This window comes from Protopterus annectens, chromosome 12.part0 (assembly GCF_019279795.1).
Source record: "Protopterus annectens isolate FY-2018-M chromosome 12.part0, PAN1.0, whole genome shotgun sequence".
In the NCBI taxonomy this organism is placed as follows: Eukaryota; Metazoa; Chordata; order Ceratodontiformes; family Protopteridae; genus Protopterus; species Protopterus annectens.
Window position 1 is genome coordinate 162,338,029 of NC_056746.1, and position 23,725 is coordinate 162,361,753.

Sequence of the window (23,725 nt, forward strand, 5' to 3'; positions counted from 1 at the left end):
TTATGAATGTTGGTAAATGCCTGCTCTTTCCTGTGTGTATTGTAGTATTATTGTATTTATGAATGTTGGTAAATGTCTCAACTCTTTCTTGTGTGTATTGGAGTAGTATTGTATTTGTGAATGTTGGTAAGTGTCTCTACTCTTTCTTGTGTGTATTGTAGTAGTATTGTATTTGTGAATGTTGGTAAATGTCTCTACTCTTTCTTGTGCGTATTGGAGTAGTATTGTATGCGCTAGTTATTGTTATTCCTCTACTTGTATGTGTTGTTTCACTTTCCTTTGGAATCTCAAGAATTGAGTTGATGCACAAAATTTCATTTAGGCTACACGTGTGTAGTTCTAAATGACAAGAAAGTTTACTTTGACTTTGGTTTTGACTTTTACTTGCTTCTCTGATTGCAATATTTTTTCTAAGCTATGTTGGGCCTTTTTCTTGAAGTATATCTTATTAAGTGCACTTACTTGTACTGTTCTGAATATTGTCCATGCAGGGATTACTGTCCTTCAATGAAGACAGTGACTTTGCTACTTATTGTCTCATTAATGATAGTTAACTTCCTCACATGGGACTGATCGTGGCCATAAGTCAAATATGTCATTATCAAATTATCTGTTTGTTTGTTTCATTACTAGATAAGCCAGTTAGGCACAAGTGCTTATTTTAATTGGTTGACTAAAGCCATTGCCTTTTTTAAATGTCTTGTTCGCAGTCAAATAGAACACAAATTGTGAATGAGAGAGCTAATTCCTAACTTCAGAACACCGCTCATTATGTGCTCAAAAGCTAGATGCTTAGGTGATAAAAGTGATGTTGCATGTTTTTTGGGGTGCAGGCATGGTAACCCATTCTCTATAGCTTTAAGTGCATATATAGCACAATGAAGAATTAGGGTCTCACCCAGTCACCCCTTCTTCTTATTACTTTTAATTTATTACTCAGAAGACACTACAGGATGCTACACTCGACTGTTTCCTTTGTTATGATCCCTAACGTTTCTCTGCATGTGCCCCACTGTTCCTTCAATCCTCTTAAATGATTTCATAAAACACTACTCTATACTGTCAATATGACTGGAAATAGAATCCCTTGTACCTCTTTTCCATTAGGTACTGAGAAAATTGTCCCTTGTTTGTGTAGCCCCTTTCTGCTAAGACCTTTAATTACCACCCAATTAGTACTACTTATATATAGCTGTACTGTGCATGTTCTGCTTTCATAACCGTATGGTTCTCATTGTTCTTTCTTTCTTCAGACACTGTGTTGCTTCTTTACCATTTACCATGATCTAGCTGAAAAAATAACCAAACCGACTGTGCAATTATAACTCATTTGGCACATCACTTGTTATATAAGTGATGGAAGACACTGTCCATTGGATTCATGAGAAAAATACAATGAAGAGTAACAGACACAAATTCCTGATTTATTTTCCTACCTACAGAACAATATTATTTGTTAGTTACTGCTGTATTTAAATGCAGCTTTGGAAATCAACGTTGCCCATTGCCTGGTCTGGTCAAATTTCTGATTAGACATTGGTCATTTTAAAACATACAGAGAGCATGTCAAAAAAGTGAAGATGATATAAACCAATTGTTTATGCTAGTCCCTGCATTTTATTTTTTTCTTCAGTTGTGTACTCTGGGATATTGGTATACTATATCTTATCAATGGCAGATTTAGGAAGAACATTTTACCTGTGTCATTTGTGTGTAAGTAAAATAACTAATGAAGCCTGAGACCAAGAGGAACAGAGTTTAGTTTATAAAGATTATGGTATTAGTCATTTATCATTGGGAAGTGAGGCACATGACACATGCATTGCATCTGCAGTGGTTCAACAGATCACACACTTATCTTTGATGGTGGTAGAACATAAGGCTGTGGGTTCGATTCCCACTCAAGGTGACTATATTTCTGACACAGCAATGCAGCATTAAGGAAATACTGCTGTCCGCATTGTGTTGTCCTTTAGATGAAAAATTAAATGGAGGTCATATTTGCTTGACTTAGTGGTAGCTCAGGTACATCCAAAAGATTCCATAGCTCCTTTCAAGATGTTTCCCCGTGTTCTTGTCATATTTCCTGTAGTAGCATGAATACCACCTTTCTTCTCCTTAGAAAAGAACCTACTTACCTAGCGGGACTAACCTGGTCAAGAAAAAATAAATAAATCAATTTACAACAGGGAAAAGGAAGATCAAGGCAGTCACAACAACGCATTGTATTTAGAGAAAATATATTTTGTGTTACACTGCTTCAGTCTTGCAACTGTAATGGCCATTGAAAGCCCTTTATGAGAATAAGACACATAGAACATCATAAGTAATGCCTGCAGCCATTAAAGAACTATGCTGTGTAGAAATGTTTCATGCACAGTCATGTATTAGCAGTAAACTGTTGGCATTCTCATCACTAAACCATAGACTTGTTTTCATTAACTGTGTTTTGTTGTTCTTTTCTTGCAGATACACCACAGATGAATAACATAGTTCAGACGTCACCAATTCTCCCACAAATGTCACATCACCACTCTTACCCCAGCATGGGGCAGCTTTCACATCCATATGAACCACCCCAGCCTGCAGTCAAGGAACTTAATAAGTATGCATCTCTCAAGGCAGTTGGTAAGCAATAAAACTAAAGCACTTCACTTAATTTGTATTCATTCTGTGTTTTTTGCATCCAGTCAGTGCAATACAGAAAAAGCTGTTGTGATTTCCTGCCTTAAAAAGGCTTTTCTTTTTTTTTTTGGCCCTTCTTGACTTAGTAGAATTACAGCTTGACACCTCCCACTATAATTTTAATTATAAAAGGTTTAGCAGATGAATACACAGCTTGTTTCTTTTTTATTTCATGCAAACGTGTTTGAAAACCGATATTTAGCAAATGAGCAAAAGTAATATTTACAGTAAACAAAATCATGTTCTGTGCATCAAATGGGAAAGAAAACTGGTGCTGACTTCAAAGATGACTGCACCAATAAGCATGGTGTACATACAAAAGAATATCGCACTGTAACCAGTATCTAATATGAGAGGGCATCATGTCTTTAACATGAATTCCAACCCAGTTTAAAATTAATAATTCATGAATGCCATATATTTTAAGCTATGAGTGAGTTCATATGACCTCTTTCTCTGGCTGAATGCTTAAGAAGCTCTTTCAGATTCATGGATCTTTTATGCAAAGTAGCCACCTTAAAAGAGGATGTTAATATAATTTCACTGCTTTGAGTTGCACTAAAGTCTGCCACACATATCACTTCTCACTTTGCAAAAATGTGATTTTTTTTCTGATTTTGAATGATGAACAGAAAGATATTACGTAACAAAATGTTGCTAGATAACTCACATCTTTCCACTGGAGGAACTGACCAGTCTGAATGTGCAGCTACTATGAATAAATACAATAAATGGTGGGATAACTGCATATCTATATGCATTTTCCATCACCTCTATAGTCAAGAGTAGGATGCTATATGTAGGCATATGTCATTTAGTTGCTTATTACTGAAAAGAAAGCTAAATCTTGTGTTGCCACAATAAAGGGTAAAGTCACTGTGCATTATATCAGGTAAAGCTTGATAACATCACCTCTGCATTGTGCACTGATACTGGAGAAGGTGTCATTTGCAATAGTCTGACCTCAAGCTATGCTCTGTAATAGCTAATGCTTCTTCATCTCAAACCCTACATCCTGTTACGATGTCAGTAACAACTTAACTTATTTATTTTATTTACACTTTGTTGACCAAGTTAGTCTCAATGCCTTCTTTTTCGCAGAGACCTGAGGTGGTATTCATACTAAGTGATTTGGAAAATTTGGCTGGAGAAAATGTGGCCAGTCTTGCAAATATGACATTCTCTTATCTAGTTCTATGGAAGAAGACCCCCCCCCAAAAAAAAATAAATGAAAATATTGTTAACTATTCCTTTTGTCTTCTTTTTCCAAGACATTCTCTTCTGGATGCTTATTCATTCATGAAATATATCTCCTTTTGTGTGTTTTGTAAATGCCGAGTTCATATACTGTTCATCAGGGCTTGCTGTGACTTCGTCTTCAGCAACAAGTCTTATTATTACCCTAGTAAGCCAGTTCAAGGACATCAGTGGATGTGAAAGAATAAAATATGTTATTCCTTCTCAGTACTTCCACATTTCTGATTTTTTTATTTTGATTTTTGTTGCCTTACGAAATCTAATAATGATGATGATCTCAGGTATAAAAAGGAAGCACTCCTTTTGTTTTTAATAACATGTTCTTCACATTCTACAATGGAAGACTTGAAACATTAAGTCTTGTTACGTCATCGGTAGAGACAAAAGATAAGTAATACATTTTTAAGCTTTGATGACTAAGGGTTTGTTTTCCTTATCCTCATGGCTGACTGACCTCACAGTTTATAAATATATTTATTTATTTTATTAATTTACTTCTTTAACATGAGGTGTCCCAGATGTGTATAAGGTGCACTAGCTCACTTTTGGGGTGCAGGGAATCTTGCTCTAAAGAAACGCAGTTCCATAGGTCTTTTTATAGGTACTTTCTGCTCACACACCTGCCATCATCAGCTCACTTCATTCCAGATGTGGATTATGGGCACTTGATAAAAGCTAATCTCTAAAATATCCAATGTTATTAAAGATGCCAAAGTTTGCCCTCATTAAGAGTTTGTTTTGTTCCTCTTATTTATTATTTTTTATTTTATTTTTATTTTACATTTGTTTACCGGGAAAGTCCGACTGGACACATTTCCATTTTCAGCGGAGTCCCAGGGAGAAAAGCTTCACATTACATTACATGAGAGTAAAAAGAAGTGGAACATACATACATATGGCACATATACACATCAGGACAACATGCTGGTGATTAACAAAACATACATATAGCATATATACACACAACAGGACATCATGCTAGTAACTAACATTTCTTATAGTAGACAATCAGAGCTACATTTTTTTTTTCTTTTGCAGTTATAAGTTTTATAAGGTAAATGTATACGGGTTTGGAAGCTTTCAGAGGAGAAACTGTTTATACATAGCTGTACCCTGACAAATTCTCTTGGTAAATATTAGCCTGGTGAGTGGCATGAGCATAGCCAGTTACTTAGATAGTGGATTTTCAGGAGTTTTTTGAATTGACTAAAGGAGGTGGTAGACGTTATTTGGCTTGGTAGTGTGTTCCAGGTTTTGGCAATGGTGTTGGCAAAGAGGGACTTCAGCTTCGTTTTTAAATCTGATGACAGTTGTAAGGTTCTGGTTACTAGATCATAAGGCTCTAGAGGGAATGTGGGGCTGAATTAGGTGCTGAAGTGCTGGAGTTATCTCAGGAAGGTAGTAGAGTTTGTGCGCTATAGAGAGCTGATTGAGTAGAAGTATATGAGGTAACTCAAGCCAGTTGAGTTGTTTAAGGGATAGACAGTGGTGGGACCTATATGAGGCTTCAGTAGCACACTTGGCAATCTTGTTGTAGCAAGATTCCATTTTATTTAGATCAGTTTTTCGGAGATTCGTCAAGATGGGAGAGGCAGAGGAGGGTGGATAGAAGATAAGTCCTTGCGATGGTTACTTTGGTGTGCTTTGTCATACACTGTTTGTTCCTGTAGAGGAGACTAAATTTTTTATTAACTTTCTTAATAGTTTGTGCTATGTGGATGTCGAACCTCAGGTTATTGTTTATTTCTACACCTAGCAGTTTAGTGTGTGTGGCTCGACTGATTTGAATGTTTTCTTTGGGGCTAATGGTGAAATTATTTAGGGGAGGATCTCTGCCAGGACTGAAAATAATTATTTTGGGGTTTTTTTTGGGATTAAGAAGAAGTTTGATGTTAGTGAACCAAGTTTCGGTGAGGGTGAAGTTATTTTGGGTAAGGGTTTGCAGTTCACTAAGGGTAGGGGTAGCACATATGAGGGTGGTATCATCTGCATATTGTAATTTTGAGGCAGTGGGAGAGGGTGAAGAGATCTGATTTGTAAATAGAGAGAACAGCAATGGGCCAAGGATGGATCCTTGAGGGACTCCTATGGTTACTGCTAACAGGGGGGACAATTGGTCCTGCCATAGGACTGCTTGCTGACGGGCAGATAAGTAGCTGTTGAACCATAATATAGAGAAGGGACTTATACTTAGGGTGGATAGGGTATCAAGACGCAGACTGTGGTTTAGCATGTCAAAGGCTTTTTATAGGTCTAAGAATATGGAAGAAACAAATAGACCCTTGTTTCTGTGGTGGTTAACTATGTTGGTGAATGATAGTAGTCCTGTTGTGGTGCTATGGGAAGGTCTAAAGCCATGCTGGGATATGGAGAGTAGGTTGTTATTCTGGAGGTTCTGTATTAGTTGAGTATGAACAACTCTTTCTAATATTTTGGATAAAGGTGATAGGATTGCTATTGGGCAATAGTTGGTGAGCTCTAAGGAGTTGCCTCCATTGTGCAATGGAATTATATATATGATGTTTTCCATGAGGTGGGGACTTTGCATTCTGAGAGAGATCTGTTTATGAGAATAGAGACAGGATAGGCTATAGCTTCAGCTGAGACCCGAAGGAAGTCTGCTGGCAGCTTATCAACTGCTAGAGTGGTTGGCTTAAGTTTACCAAGGAGTTTAGATATTTATTTGGTGGATACAGAGTGGAGGTGAAAATTGGGGCTACTGTTTTGTATATTGGGGTGGGTTGGGGTAGTTATTGGTGTGGGGCTGCTAGTACTATTTTGGGCATTGGCAAGGGTCTGGTCTGTTTCGATAAAGAATTTGTTAAACTGAGTTCGAATCTTTTCATAGTTATTTGGAAGCACAGGGGGTTGGAGTTGTCTTCTTCAATAAGGCTATGGTCTTATAATGTAGTGACCACCATCAACTTGTTACTTAACCAGTTAAGACAAGTTCCTCATCTGCTGTCTAAGTCCATTCTGGACACCTATCCATTTGCATAAACATGCATTCTGAAATGGTACAGGCCAATCCCTTCTCAGATGGTTTAAGGAAGAGTCAAACCATCAGTGTCCTTTTTTGTCCTTTGCAGTTTGAGTGCTAATGACCAACCCCTCAGCAGTGCGTTTGTTTTTCTAAGACATGTGCCATTTTCTTCTGTTAAATGATTTGTTATAGTAGGAAGTAATATCTCATATAACAGTAAACAATAATTTTATTGAAATTACTTGTGTCAAAGAAGTTGTTGACAGGATTGCATCAAATTTTGCCAAAAACATTTTGTTCCAAATTTGTGTGAACGTCATTGCTGTCACAGCTGAGTATGTTTTTTTTTCTCTCGCTCTGCATGATAATGACTTTGGAGGTTGGTATTGGAGTTCAGCTGTGTAGATTCAAATGGTCATCTTACTATGATTACACCAAATAGCCATCTCAGCAGTAAACTGGACAAAGCAAGAACAATAAAAACAATATGCTTGACAAAACTATTAGAAATGTAACTCTAAACTTTGTTTTTGAGGGACAACCCCCCTGCATCCCCTCATGTGAGAGACTTTGCTCACTAACTCCACATGTATTTATCTCTGCTAACTCCATGGTCTCAATGCCAGAGAAGACAGAGAAAACTCCGAAAAAAGTGTGAGAAGTTGGCTCTCAGAATTGAGTCTCTCAGAAGAGCTCATACATTTTAAAACATTCTGGAAAATACAACTTCGGTGGCCTGATTATCTTCTACCAGTTATTAATTGAAAGCTAGATCTCCCCTCTGAGGTTTGCACCCACAAGCAGCGTGATATTTTTCTGTTTTTCTCCACTATTATTTCCATTCTAGTCAACAACACTCTGCAAAAAATATTTGATAGCACGTGCGCTGTTTATGTCCTAATTATTGCACTATATCAATATTATCAGTACATGGATTTGATACAATGCTGTATTATGATTCAGATTTGAGACTGGAAGGCAAAACACATAAAAGAAAGATGGGCAGACTTTAACATGGTGCCAAGAAGTAGCAAAACAGTTTACATACACAAGCACAGAATGTACCAGAGCCAACCATAACTACTGTTTTTCAACTTCTCTTTTAGGCAGACAGAAGTACAACTGATATAGTTAGTTATATAAAATTTAAAGTGCCAGGCACTTCTCATCTTATCGCCTAACATGAATCAGATGAGGTGCCATAAAACAGACGTATGCTGTAGATGTGGAAAATTATCTCCTGGTGTAGGACACAGCTGCCTCATAAATAATTAGATGCACACTAACAAAGACGTTATTTGTATCACAAAAGAGCAACATAACTACAACGAATATATAATATTTTATTTCTTTAATTTTACAATCTTTATTGGGAATTTATCTCGATTTACAGCCATACTCATCTCAGTAACCATGCTATTTCAGTGGTTGGCTGGAGTTTCTTATTTCTGCTGGCTTAGAGTAGCCAGTCCTCTTTACTGGCATGAGGTTTCATGTAAGGAAGAGTGGACCTAGGAACTGCCACTGCTGCTAAGGCCACATATGCCTGTAAATGCCCTCTGCCTTGATGGTCAGGCATGCATAAATGACCCCATGCTTGAGAGATGCAAGAGTGCTAAAGCCCCTTCATTCATCTTCTGCCCTGCCAGTAACAGCAGGTGCTCAAATCAGAAATTAAAATCATGAAACCTGTACTGCGGTCAGGGTGTTATCCTTCTATAATATGAAGCTGGCTACAAAAGAAATGATTAAAGTTCTCTAGATGTTCAAGGGTATTGCTAGTGAGAACACAGTGATGGATGTTCAAGGGTATTGATAGTGAGGACACAGTGACTGACAGTAATGTGGATTTGTGCTGAACGTTAAAGTATAAATATGAAAAACATCAGTTTATATATTTTGTATTTCTTTTATTAATTTGCTAAACTTAATTCACAAAGCATAGGTGCCTTGTTTCAATCCCATACTTGGCACGCTGTCTGATTAAGTAAGTTGCCTAGACATAAATTGTGGAAGTGGTGACTTGTGGAATCAAACCAAGGACCACAGGATAATCTTCATTAGCACCTCACATTTTTAAGCCTTTGAGTAATACTACCTACCTTATAGCAGTTCCCATACATAAACATATATACTCATACATGTAAACACACACCCACACACAGACATGCACGTGCCACATATTCCATACCACACTATGCAGGCATTGTACACACTAGTATAAGTACCCAATATGGTAGCAGTTTTTGCACGCATCTCATTGTATTGGATTGTTTCTATCTCAGAGCTATGTCACCTTTAGACCTATTACTCCTACTTGCTTGCTTGGAGTGAAGCTGTGTTAAAAGCGTAAGAAGAATTTCTGCACCTTCATTTTTCTACATGGTTCAGTGAAGCTCGTGATTTGGGTAAGAGAATCTAAAGCAGCTGGAGTTGCAAATGTAGCAAATAATATTTTGTGGGTGGTTCGATCAGAAACCCTAGAGACATTTTACTGCAGTGTTGTTAGGTAACTATGCAACAGCTGTATGAATACATATGTATGATGTCTGAAGCAACTCTAAAATCCTTGTAAAATGTCAGTTCTTAGGAAAAAAAATAATTGTAATTCTATAACCTCTTCCTTTCATACTGTACTTATATATTACTCATATAATGAACATTTTCTTGTGATGAAGTTAATAATAAACCCTAGCTAATGAATGTGGAAGACTGCCAGCAACATCTGAAGAAAATCATAAAAATACAGATACTGAAATATGGAGGAAGCATGTTAACCTGAGAAGAAATGTGAAAACTCAGATCAGGAAAACTGCATAATGTCTACATAAGTCATTATATGCAACAATCTCAGATCTGATGGTATTGCACAATGATGATCAGTGCTCCCAGGTTCCTGAAGGGTTATACATAATTTTTGCTTTTAATGACATTTAGAACATTTAGCTTTTGTTCACTTGATTCTTGTGAGATTATCTAGATGCACTGAAAAACCTGCATGAAAATTCAGAACATCTTAGAACAAGATCCTTTCATCTATGAAACAGCAATGACAATTTAAAAAAGCACAAAGGCTTTGTGCACTAATCTGAGTCATAAAAAGGAGGGAGTACATTTTTTTTTAAAGGAACAAGCTTAGGGAAAGCAAATTCAACCATCTGAAATGCCAGAGTCAAAGACTTAAAAATGCAGATATTAAGGACTATAAAACATAAAACTGGAAGGTAGGCTGCAAGGAGGAGTACCCAGGTTTATTTGTAAGTCAATATCAGATTTTAGGTGAAGAAACATAAAGTAAAGACACAGTAAATGTATGCTTCCACTATTAGTGGATTAAATGAATCACCCAAGGACTGGAATTCCTAAATTGCATTCGCCAAAAACATCTCGCTAAAAATACTTTAAGTTTTGGGGGGCATGCCTCCCCTGTACCCCTATTGTGGAGGGAAAGCTCCCCACCCTGTACTTATATATATATAAACTCCACTGTACCACTAACTCATAAATGGGGGATCTTATCTCCAAAAGGGAACCAGTTCTTACACAACTCATGGATAGTGATTTCCTGTGGAGGAACTCTGATTGTTGGGGAGTTGAACCTCAGTCAATTGAAGCTTTAGCATTTAATCTTTGTCCACTAGAAGGTTACTGTATTGATAGGAGGTACTGCCAGCACAGCTAGCTGGAATTCTGTAAATAATTACATGTCATTTGTGAATATCAAACTGATTTATACAAGATGCTTGTGTTACAAATGTATTAGAACTGTATGTCATGTATATCAAACTGATTTGTACAGATGTTTGTGTTAAGACTGGTAGAGAAGGGTGAAGGCTGCCAGCCTCGCCAGACATACTTTTGCAGATAATTCTCTCACTTGTAAATATGAATGTAAACTACAGGCTTGTTGTCTTAAATGTAAAGAAATACTGTTGTTACATGTGGAACTGGAAATAAATGTGACAACAGTGCACTCTACTGACCAAAGTAAAGCATGTGGTGACCCTTTGAAGTAGACAGTGGTGCCGAAAGGTCTAGATGAAGAAATTCTTTCTATTGTTTTAACCAAGAGTTAAATGGCTAGATTTAAACATGCAAATGTATTTTTATTGCTCTGTTCCTGACCAGTTGCAAGATAACAAAAGGGAGATGTTAAGAATGTAAATGCAGTTAATGTGTAGCCTGGAAACTCCAAGAAAATGAAAAAAAAATGATGTAATGTTTATCAGAACTGCAATAGCAATTTAAACGGAGAATCAGAAGGCATTAAGCATTTTTGTCTTGATCATCCAACTCACAACACTGCCTGTTGTCTTATGTAAGTTATCTTAGACTTGTGTTTTCTTTTAGAGATAGCTAGAACTAGAAAGATTAGACTAAGTGTTTTTCTGTGATGTCAAAATTGTACTACTGATTTATTTTAAGTATTTCTGTGTGATCTCTGAACTCTTGACTAGCACTGACTGTGTAGTAGAAAGTATTGTTTTCTGGTTTTAATTATTTATTATTAAATATTTTAAAACCTTTTAACTGTGGCTGGGTTGTGTAGAGATAAGTTAAGAGTACATTGCATGTATATAAGGATCCTGTACCAAGTCACTCTAATAAGCCTTGAGACTGTTTAGTCATACTACCAATTGGATAATAATATTGCACAGTAATAATTGGACACCCTTTTATGGGCCTTTGAGTAGCTGATAATTATTAGCTGGGTGGTGACAGGGTACTATCGTATAGTCTGGGTAAAAGGAGCAAAGCTGGAGAACCTGTGCCAGCCTTCCCCAGAAGAGTCTGTACGGTTGTATAAACTCTTATCTCAAATTGTGTGTGCATGTGTCAGCTACTTGGGCAGGGACACAAAGCACTGGTTGGACAGAGAGGGTGCTGGAGATTTTAGCTTGCCCAGCTAGGCTGAGATCTGGACCTTATTGCTGCGCCAGTGGGGAGTCTTACTGGGGACCTGGAGAGCAAGGGAGCGACCAGCCCCAGTCTGACTGTGATCTCTGTGTGCTCTTAAGGGAAAGTGCAATTTACTGTGTGTATTTCCTATCTTTTCCTCATATATGAGACACCCTCTCTGGTGTTAGTGGTGAGGATTGAGGCTCCTTGATTGCTGGGCCAGGGCACGGGCATCACAGTTTGTACTGAAAATGTATTTGTAAAGTGCTTGTATCAGTAGTGTACCCCACTGGAGAGAACAGAATTGTATATGCACTATTGTAACTGTTTAAATGTATATGTTTTAACAGAGGAACCTGGAAGACAGAAGGTTAACCTCAGTCCAGAAAACTTTAAAATATATATGAAATTAAATCACTTTATGGGCTAGGCTATAAAGATGCTATCTCACAGGTTTCAGTGCAGCCAGAGACACAAAGTCTGTAATAGGAAGCTTCCTGTATTGTTTTTGGGGTGAACTAATTACTACTCTGGAAGTGTGGAGGTATGAAATAGTTTTATGACTTCCAGCACTTGACACAGATCTGAGCAAAAGCCCTTGTATGTATTTTTACAGGTAAGTGCTAAATCCTGCTAGCTTTAAGCAATAGGGGTTTGCATGGGAACTAGACGTCAGATGACCAGAAGTGATGTCATTCTGCAAGCTATCCCAGAAGTAATATTTTATATATTATTTTGAGAAGTCTCTTAGTGGGACAGAGTATTCTGTTTGGGAGCCTGACTGTAGAGACTGCTCATGTATTCCATCTTGTTCTGCCCAGGTAAGTTATTAGGGAATAGTATAATTCTCTTAGATTCAGTCAGAAATATAGTGAAGCTTAGTTTAGATATTGTTTTTTCTTTATTTGTCTGAGTCTGTCCTTCAATGTTATTTTAAATATTGTCTGTGATTTTGAACTCTGATGTCACTGTGAATAGATATTTAGTATTGTATTTTTATTTTATTTTTTTTTATTATTAAATATATTTAAACCTTTCATTGTGGCTGATCTTTGTAGATATATTTAAGTTTTGGGAGTATTTGCATATTTATATGGTGACACTGTGTGGGCCACTCCTAATAGCCTTGCTCTTGGTCCAACTACCATTTGCATCAGTATTAATATTACTCAGTAAATTGGACAACCTTTGTTAAAGGCCTTAAAGTAGCTGGTGAGGGGCTCTGGTGGCAGTGATAACTACCTTATAGTCTGGGCAAAAGGGGGCATAGCTACTAAACCTGTGCCAGCCTTTTCTGTGTGTGTGTGTGAGTAAATCAAATCTCAAAGAGTGTGTGTGTCAGCTACTTGGACAGGGACACAAAGCACTGGTTGGACAGATAGACTGTTGGAGGACTTGGCTTGGAACCCTGGATAAGGATTCAACTCTATAGCTGTGTCAGTGGGGAGTGTTATTGGGGATCTGGAGAAAGAGAGAGGAATCAGCCTCCGCACTGACTGTGTTCCCTGTGTGCTCTAAAGGGAAGTTGTGCTTGATGCAGAGAGCTGCATCTGGAGATACTGTGTGTACCTGTTATCCTCCCAGTAAATGTTCCCCACAGGTGCCAGGGGCAAGGATTGAGGATCCTTGATTACTGGCCCAGAGGTAGAGTGTCAAAGTTGCCTTAAATGCATTTACCTTTTTCCTTTTGTGGAGGAGAATTGAAACAACATAACCCTAAATCATGGATTGGTGGTACAGGAATATATGCTTTTCTTTGCAAAGGGGAAATAAACAACAACAAATAAACTTTGGAAGGCTAAATGAATTTAAGGAAAAAAAATAAGAAAACAATGGAGATAGATAGCATATATTTGTTAGTGCTGAAATAGATAAAAGAATGCACCATACCACAACAGCCGAGCTATTTGATAGATCAGTGTGGAACAGCAAGGCTCTTTGGAACTGACAAGGGTCAATGGCAATCCTTTTAGACAAAGGTAAGAACCAATGAAAAGATAAAATCATTCTGCAGTCAAAGTGGCCTGTGCAGCGGGATACATGAGAGTACTCCAAGTCAGAACAATGGAGCAACTGAGCAAAAGTAAGGAAACTAGGTCACAATTAAGATAGCTTCTCTGCAGGAAGCTTGTGCTACATAAAGAAAAGAGATGTCTTTAACTGAGTTGCCAGTGCAGCAGTTTTGGATGATGGTATGCAACACATGTATCTTGACTTCAGCACAGTCAGTGATACTAAAACCGATAGATTAGCAAATCCAGAATATTTGAATCCTAAGTATTCCCTAGCAGTAGCCCACATCAAACCACACTTATCAATGAATAAAATTAAGTATTTCATTTTTCCATGATAAAGTACAAAATTCTTAAGATTGTGGTATGAGGAAAAATGTTTTGTAGCAAAGAAGTACTATTTCTTAGCAAGGGTTTCTCAAAACTCACATAAAATAATCTTGTAGTGTGCAGTGGTCTGATAAAAGAACCAGATTGTGCAAGGATAAGCTGAATGCACTGGCCACAGAATTGCTTACTGAGTCTTAACTCATCATCTTCTTTTGGCTATTCCCGTTAGGGGTCGCCACAGTGGATCATCTGTTTCCATTTCTTCCTGTCCTCTGCATCTTGCTTTGTCACACCAACCACTTGCATGTCCTGTCTCACCACATCCATAAACCTTATCTTAGGCCTTTCTCTTTTCCTTTTACCTGGTAGCTTCATCCTTAGCATCTTTTTCCCAATATACTCAGCATCCCTTCTCAGCACATGTCCAAACCAACGTAATCTTGCCTCTCTGGCTTTGTCTCCAAACCTTCCAACCTGGGCTGACCCTCTAATATACTTATTCCTAATCCTGTCCACCCTCGTCACACCCAGTGCAAATCTTAACATCTTTAACTCTGCCACATCTAACTCCTGCCTTTTTGTCAATGCCACTGTCTCCAACCCATATAACATAGCTGGTCTCAGTTCCATCTTGTTGACCTTCCCTTTCACTCTTACTGGTACTCGTCTGTCACAAATCATTCCTGACACTCTTCTCCACCCACTCCATCCTGCCTGTAATCTCTTCTTCACCTCTCTTCCACACTCACCATTATTCTGAACTATTGACCCCAAGTATTTAAACTCATCCACCTTCACCACATCTACTCCTTGCATCCTCACCATTCCTCTATCCTCCCTCTCATTCACACACATATATTCTGTCTTAGTCTTGCTGACCTTCATTCTTCTTCTCTCTAGAGCATATCTCCATCTCTTCAGGGTCTCCTCCACTTGTTCCCCACTCTCACTACAGATCACAATGTAATCTGCAAACATCATAGTCTACGGGGACTCCTGTCTGATCTCGTCTGTCAACCTGTCCGTCATCATTCCAAATAAGAAAGGGCTCAGAGCTGATCCTTGATGTAATCCCATCTCCACCTTAAACGTATCTGTCACTCCCACCGCAGACCTCACTGCTGCCACACTACCCTCGGACATATCCTGTACCACTCTTCCATACTTCTCTGACACTCCTGATTTCCTCAAACAATACCACAACTCCTCTCTAGGCACGCTGTCATATGCTTTCTCTAAGTCTACAAAAACACAATGCAACTCCTTCTGACCTTCTCTGTACTTCTCCATCAATATCTGCAGTTTGTTTCTAAGTAGTGTGGATATTTGTAGCATTGTCCATATTCAGGCTTGTGTTTGGGCCAAGTGTTTGTGGAGGCTGTGTGTCTGAGCACATGTTCAGGGGCATCTTGGCTTAGCCAAAGCCATCAGGCATTTCAGTGAGAGAGAATTGATTAAGGTCATTGGCTGACTGAGGTCACCTGGACTACAGCTTAGACTAAGCACCTCATTGGTTCTTTTGAGCTTTTTGTTTCTTAAAAGTTGTCTCAGGTTTCAACTTTCTGGTACCTAAGAAGTAAAGTTGTGAGTGTTTCTGCCATTTCACACTGAGCGAATCGAAGGAAGGACACTGAGCAAACTCGGATGTATAATATATAACATTAAGTATCCTGTTTTTTTGCTTATTTTGTTTGAGTTATTTATAGCACTTTGTGTACTGTATATTTTTCTAGCTAGTTTCACTGTATGTGAGGTATTAACTGGAAATTGTCCACTTTTATTAAGCATCTGTTGGGTTGTTTGTTTCTTATAACTTGTTTGCAGTTAAATGCTTTCTCTAGAGACTCCTTTAGCTGTTTAAAACTTTCATTCAAAGGCTCACTGCTGCTTTTCTACTGTGAGAAACATTTCTGCAATTTGTTTCTAACCCTCCCTCCCTATTGATATGCTGTTCTTATAGTTGGTGGCTTTGCAGTTGCCCGCCCCTACTGTAAATTTAATCTGGGACCCTCCTCCCAGTCTAGTGTCATTACCTCATTCTACCCAATACAGGGAGAACATTTGAGAAGGCCAGTCAGCTTAATTTCTGCTCCTCCTTTCTCTCTTTCCACTTAAAAAAAATTTCTAAGCTTGTTTCCTGCCTTTCCTGTGGGTAGCTAGTCTGGATACAGATTTGCTGTATCCAGGATTATTTGTGGGCTTCTAAGCCCCCAAGCCTTTCTGTGTTGGAGGGAAGCCTTCTAGCTTAATTTTGTTTCTTAGAACTAGCCAGTTTTTTAGTTTCAGCACTCAAGTCTGTTTCTTTGAGCTCAGCACTTGTTCAGAACTTATTGTAAGCACTTAATAACCTACAAATTACTACAGCACTCAACTTTCCTCACTGTCTAGAGGAAAATAGTTTCTAGTACTTAACAAATAAACAGCTATCCAGGCATGTCTAAGGGTCAGCTCCCGATGTTTTCTCCTGTCTATCTGATGAATCTGGGCATCTTGGGGCAATGCAGCAATTGCCTCATGTACACAGACAACCCTCTCCTCCTACCACCCAACACTACAACCTGTGAGAGGTGCACTTATATAGCCAAACTGGAAGCAAGGCTCTCTTCACCTAAGACTGGACTAGACAGTCAAGAGGAGAAGGCAAACACTTGCACCACACCACACTCAGCACATTGTCCCTCAAAATCTATACCACCAATACAAACACATACAAACACAAAAGACATACCTACATTCGCAGAGGCTCTCAGTAAAAACCTGCCCAAGCAACAGGGACCTCCAAAGCAGAAACACAAGCAACGTCCACCTCCCCAACACAACCCAAATGACACATAGCCCACAAACTCAGTGTGCCACTCAACCACAGCCCATAAGGCATAACAACGTACCCAACACTCTAGTCATAGGTGACTCTATTGTCAGGCACACTGATGTTCCACTCACCAGGCTAAACAAGGAAAAAGTTATTGTCAGCTGTCTGTTGGGTGCCAGGATCAGACACATAATGCATGCACTCAGGTCACTCCACAACAAGTACAAATATGACTCTGTCATTGTCCATGTTGGTGTGAATGACCTGAGACGTACCTCCATGGACTACATGAAAAGGACATGGAGGAGCTGTCCGATCTTGTAGCCCAGGCAGATATGACCCTAGCCCTGAGTAGCATCCTGCCATCACCCAGGATGATACCACAGTACAAGGACAACATGATTGACTTCAATAATTGGCTAAGCTTCTGGTGTCATTTTAAGGGGATCCAGTATCTGTCTGCCTGAAATGACATGATCGACAAGCCATGATTCTTTGCCAGAGATGGCCTGCACCTGTCGGCCCTGGGATTCCGCATACTGGCTAAGGCTCTAGCCACCCCTATAGTGCCTTTTTAGGCAAGGTTCAAATGACAAATTCACCACCGTAACAGGTACAAGCAAGAAGAATCTGAGGGCATTACTACTCAATTCTAGAAGTCTAAACCTCAAAATGCACTAATTCGAGGCACTCCTTAAAATGGAGAACATTGACATCTGTGCAGTGCTAGAGACCTGGTTCAAGGCTCCAGAGAGTACCCCTGCATTACCAGGCTATAATTCATACCACACCTTTCGGCCACCTAACCTGGACCGAAACACTAAAGGCAGAGGCGTGTCCATATTCATTAAGGATATCCACACCTCCAGGCTAGTTGCTCAGCAAAATGCATCCAAGATTATCCAAGTGCAACTAACTCTGGGCAAGACCGTAATCCAAATTGTAGCTTGCTACAGATCCCCACCATGCCCCAGGAATCCCACTCCTCATTTCTTGATACACTGGAAAATATTAGGGTACAACCTAACACCCTAATAATGGGCAATTTGAACTACCTCACCATTAACTGGGAAAACTACTCATGTACCAAATCTTGTACTCAACGTTTTCTGGAATTTATAAATTCCAATGCCTTGGATCAACTTATCCACACCCCCACCAGGGGCAGCAATATCCTAGACCTGGTTATTACCAACATGGGCAATGGGTGCTCTACACCAGAGGCCAATTCCTCGTTGGTCAGATCCGACCACAAGCTAATCACCCTAGACATCCACATCCCTCCCCCACAGCCCATTAGGGAAACCACAGTAAAAAATTTCTCCAAAGCCAACTTCATGCTTCTTAAGACAGAAGTGGCAAACTTCGCAGCACCCATGCTGATGGACAATAGAGGTATGACTGCTGAATCCTACACAAATGCACTTTATAAGCACTTACACGAGTGCATTGTTCATGCAATCCCTAACAGAACCAAGATGCCATCCTCCAAAAAAAGGAAGCCAATCTGGTGGTCCCCTGCCATAAACAAACTCTACAACAGAAGAAAGAAACTGTTGCAAAAAATAGTAAAATCCCATGATTGGAGAAACTCCCTGGTCAGCCTCAGTAAGAAGCTGAGTTCCCTCATAAAATCCTCCAAAGCAAGTTACGAAAATAAAATCGCCACTGACTCTAAAGACAACCACAAAGCATTCTATAGCTATGTCAAGAATCTCAATGGCAACACTCAGATCTGCTCTGAGTTACAGCACAATGGCACTAAATATACAGAACCAACTGATATTGCCAACATCCTGGCAGATAGGTTCAGTGCTAACTTTACACCCCTGTCATCCCCTAAAGGGCCCATATCTATACCAGAAGAATGCAAAGTTCCTGTAATCACAGCTGCACAGGTAAAAAACACTATCCAAAGCCAAGAACACAGCATCCATGGGACCTGACAACATCCCAGGCTGTATTCTACATGAACTACAGAACAAACTGGCACCCCACCTAAGTACCATGTTCAGTCATAGCCTCACCTCAGGCTATGTGCCTACTGAGTGGTGCACAGCAACGGTTATCCCACTCCACAAAGGGGGAGCCACCATGGACCCTGGAAACTACCACCCCATTAGCCTAACGAGCCTGGTCTGCAAGGCTATGGAATCATCATGGAACTTATAAACAATGACATTGGTAATCTCCAAACTCAGGACCCCACCCAGTTCAGGTTTGTAAAAGGCAGATCATGTCTCCTAAACCTGATAGACTTCTTTGAAGCAGTCACCAAAGCCATAAATGAGGGTAAGGTGGTTCACACAGCCTATCTAGATCTCGCCAAGGCTTTCAACACCATCCCCCACTCTGGAATTATAGATAAACTCACTAAACTAGGTATAAATCCCTATCACAAGATGGGTTGACAACTGGTTCACTGACAGAACCCACACTGTGAAAGTAGCAGACTCCAAATCCAACTTCAGACCAGTGACAAGTGGAGTACCACAGGGTTCAGTCCTGGGTCCTCTCCTGTTTGGTATCTACTCCTCTGAAGTACAGGCTAACACAGAAGGTCTTTGGCTAATGAAGTCCACAGATGACTGCAAACTAGGAGCCATAATCAAAACTCCAAAAGATGTGGACATCCTACTAAAGGGCCTCGCTGAGACAGATGCCTGGTGTCAAAGCCATGGCCTCAAGCTCAATGCCAAAAAGTGCATTGTCATCCCTTTTAGTAAAAACTCTGTACCCATGAACTACCACATAGGCGGTAGTCTACTTAACACCAAAAGTGTGATAAGAGACCTTGGGACACAGGTGGACAGTAATTTCTCCTTTGATAATCACATCGCCACAGCAGTCAGGAAATCCTTCTATGTGGCACACCTCATCACAAAAGGTTTCTCATCCAGGAAAAAAGAGGTCATTGTTCCCCTCTACTCATCACTCATTAGACCCATTATAGAGTACAATGCCCCTTTTGGTATGTACCTCACAAGACATCTACAACAACTGGAAAGGCCGCAGAAATACCTCACGAAGAGGATTACTGGCCTCAAACAGATGCCCTATGCAGACTGTCTAAAAAAACTGCAGCTTTTCTCCGTCACATATCGCCTACTCAGAGGTAATCTCTGCCTAACACACAAAGCTATGTCAAACCCAGAGCTTTTAGACATGCTCCACTTAAAGAAATCCCAACTCCTAAGAGCTACACACTCTAAGGACATTAACCTTGTCACCACAATAAACAGAACATGTTGGAGGGATAGATTCCTGTCCCAGAGACTTCCCATACTCTGGAACAAACTACCTATCTATATCAAACAAAGCTCCTCATTAGCACTCTTCAAGAAAAATCTTGATGATTGGATGAGAGATAGGAAATTCACCCTGGGGATCACTTCTGTGGCTCTGCTCGACAGTGGTACAGGAAAATTATTTTCTTGGGTGGCGAAAGCCAGGGTACCTTTTGGCTAGGCTTATATAGGCCCTAGGGCCAATAGCCTAGTACCTACCTATGAACCTATGAACACTCTCAGAGCAAACATTGCATCTGTAGTGCTCTTTCCTGGCATGAAACCATACTGCTGATCAATAATCATCACCTCCCTTCTTAACCTAGCTTCCATTACTCTTTCCCATAACGTCATGTTGTGACTGATCAGTTTAATCCCTCTGTAGTTACTACAGCTCTGCACATCACCCTTATTCTTAAATATCGGTACTAACTGATGGATCAAAACCTGTCTGCTTATATCCAGTGGTCCAAAAGTGACAAGGACATGAGCAGGAGTAATGAGGTGAAGAACAGTAGCAACTTGGGTTGTGAGCATTTCACCTCACTTTACGCAGTAAGAATATTTCAAAAGGAAGACCTGATCCTTTAGTGGCATGGATTTTATTCCTGCTTTTCTGATGGTTGACAATATTAATGAGTTCCTGCATGGAGGAAAATTAAAGTTTGTTTGTTTGTCTTTTCGGCTTTTCCCGGTTAGGGGTCGCCACAGCAGAACTCCGGTCCGCTAATGATTGGCAGTCGATTATTATGGTGCCGAGTTACCAGCCCGACACCCAACCTTCAGCAAAGGCACGTCCATTCACGCATGTCTTTCAGAGGCCACTCGACCGCGGGGAGGACATGCAGACTCCACACAGAAGGCACTCCAGCCGAGAATCGAACAGGAGAACCTCTTGCTGTGAGGCAACAGGAAAATTAAAGTAAAAACACAAAAAAATTCAGATTTTGTTAACTCGGTGCATATCGCTACAAATGGTTATGTTAAGTGGGTTTTTTCTATAGTTATGAATTGGACACAGTGGATGGAACCACATTTACTATTATTGAGCAGAAAATATAATTCCTGATACTTTAGAAAAATTACAGTAGGTATAATTGGATATGAAGCTATCTGGGGTGGTAGAAACAGTGAAGATTAGGTAATGCATGGACATAGCCAGGAATTCATTAAGTGTGATTTAAGTGAGTTTTTGAACAGTGTAATAGTGGAGGCAGAAGATAAAGCAGAGGGAAGGTTGTTCCAGGATTTAGCTACGTTACGGGAGAATAGTGCTTTACCTGCAGTGTTGTTAACCTTAGAGATACAAAGGAGTGATTTGTCAGTGGAGCGAAGGGGACAATTTGATTTGTAGGGCGTGAGTAGGTGACTTAGTGTTGAGGATATAGCAGGATGTGTCACAATATTGTAGGCAATGATTAGTTGATGGTAATTGAGTAGATGGGAAAATTCTAGCCATTGTAGTTCCTTTAGAGCCTGACAGTGATGGGACCTGAAGGTGCAGTTATTAGCAAACTTGGCAATTTTGTTGTAACGTGTCACAAGTCTAGCAAAATCATGTTTTCTGATATGAGTAAGGATTGGTGCTGCATACATTAGAGTGGACAAGAGATGGGTTTGGGCTAGGGAGATTCTCTCTTGTTTTGAGAGAAATTTTTTTTGTCTGTAAAGTGTTCCCATTTTTATGGACTTTTTTGATGGTTTGTAAAATGTGGACATCAAACTGTAGGTTTTTGTCAATTTCTACACCCAAGAGTTTGGTGTGATCAGAGGGAGTGATGATGGTACCATTATTGGAAGTGACTGAGAAGAATAGAGAGGTAGGAATAGATTTGTGGGGGTGAAAAGACCAATTTAGTCTTTATGGGATTTAGGATAAGTTGGATCCGAGTAATCCAACTTTCCACTAAGCTAAAGGAATCCTGAGTGAGTTGTTGTAACGTGGTAAGTTTGGCTGCAGAGCAGATAATAGTTGAATCGTCTGCGTTACTGTATGAGTGTAGCAAGGTGGGTGGAGGTATGAAGATTGTTAGTGAAAATCGAGAAAAGAAAAGGACCTAATATAGAGCCTTGTGGTACACCTATGGTTGTTGGGAATAGATGAGATAGTATACCTTGCCATTGGACAGACTACTGCCTGTCTGACAGATCATTTTTATACCGGACAATAGTTGGAGGGGCAATGGCTAGAGAGGCAAGGGTGTCTAGAAGTAGGGAGTGTGAGACCATGTCAAATGCTTTCGAGAGGTCTAAAAATATAGCAGAAACAAAGTTGTTGTTGTTTCTGTGTTAGTTTTCCAGGTTAGTAAAAGAGAGAAGAGCAGTAGTTGTGCTATGATGTTTCTGGAAGCCATGTTGTGTGGAGGAGAGAAGATCGTGTGAGTTTAGAAAAATTCACTACTTGAGAGTAGATACATTTTTTGAGTAGTTTAGATAGAGGGGATAGAATTGCAATTGGATGATAATTAGAGAAATCATAGGAATTACCACCTTTGTGAAGTGGAATAATATTATATGATACTTTCCATAGTTGACGAATGTAGGCTTCCTGTATGGCCCGATTAATAAGGATGGATACAGGGTAAGACATGGACTCAGAAGCTACTTCTAGGAAGTTAGCGGGTAGATTGTCTGCAGCAAGGGTGGTAGGCTTCAGTTTTAGGAGGAGTTTTTAATAGTAGAGGTAGGAACAGATGAATGAGTAAAGGAGTGGATGTTATCAGGGTATTTTGCTGAGATATCTGAAAGTTTGTTTTTGGATAGTTGGGAGGATAAAGTCAGGATAGATTCTGTAAAGTGTTGGCTAAAGTACCTTGACACCTCAGCCACTCACATTCACAGTCACCTTTCATGCGTAACTATACCACAACATGCAAGTCAACATACATTACTATATTTTGATATTCTGGAGGTCAAATACAGACACTTTATTAAACAATTATATTTTGTGTGGTAGTCTAGCTATGTTAAGTAATCATATCACACATGAGTAAAGCAAAGACATCTACGATATTGACCCACATTGGGAACTCCTGTTCATGTTCACAGATGTCACTGTCAAAGGACTTGTAGTCAGATGGATAGAGGCTGTCTATCCAAGCAGGGCAGAGAAACTGAGGATATTTAGATACATCTTTGAATCAGTTGTGCAATATATCATTGTTTTGTTCAAATGCTCTAAATGTTCTTATGTAAAGAAAAAGTCACAGATATCAGTGAAAGATAACATACACACACATATATATATATATATATATATATAAATGTATATATATATATATATATATCTATATACACACCACACACACATATATATATATATATATATATATATATATATATATATCTATATGTATAAAACACACACATGTGCATGTATATATATATATATATATATATATATATATATATATATATATATATATATATATAAATAATGTGTGTGTGTGTGTGTGTGTGT

The 23,725-nt window shown here is 39.3% G+C and overlaps 1 protein-coding gene across 1 annotated transcript in view; it reads left to right on the plus strand.

The window, feature by feature from the left end:
• The window catches only part of SHISA9 (shisa family member 9), a 1,615,398-nt gene that overhangs the window by 1,526,340 nt on the left and 65,333 nt on the right, over positions 1–23,725 (plus strand). The window contains exon 5 of the mRNA XM_044088899.1: positions 2,470–2,628. Coding sequence (XP_043944834.1) covers positions 2,470–2,628 — 159 coding nt within the window. The remainder of the gene's footprint in view (positions 1–2,469; positions 2,629–23,725) is intronic.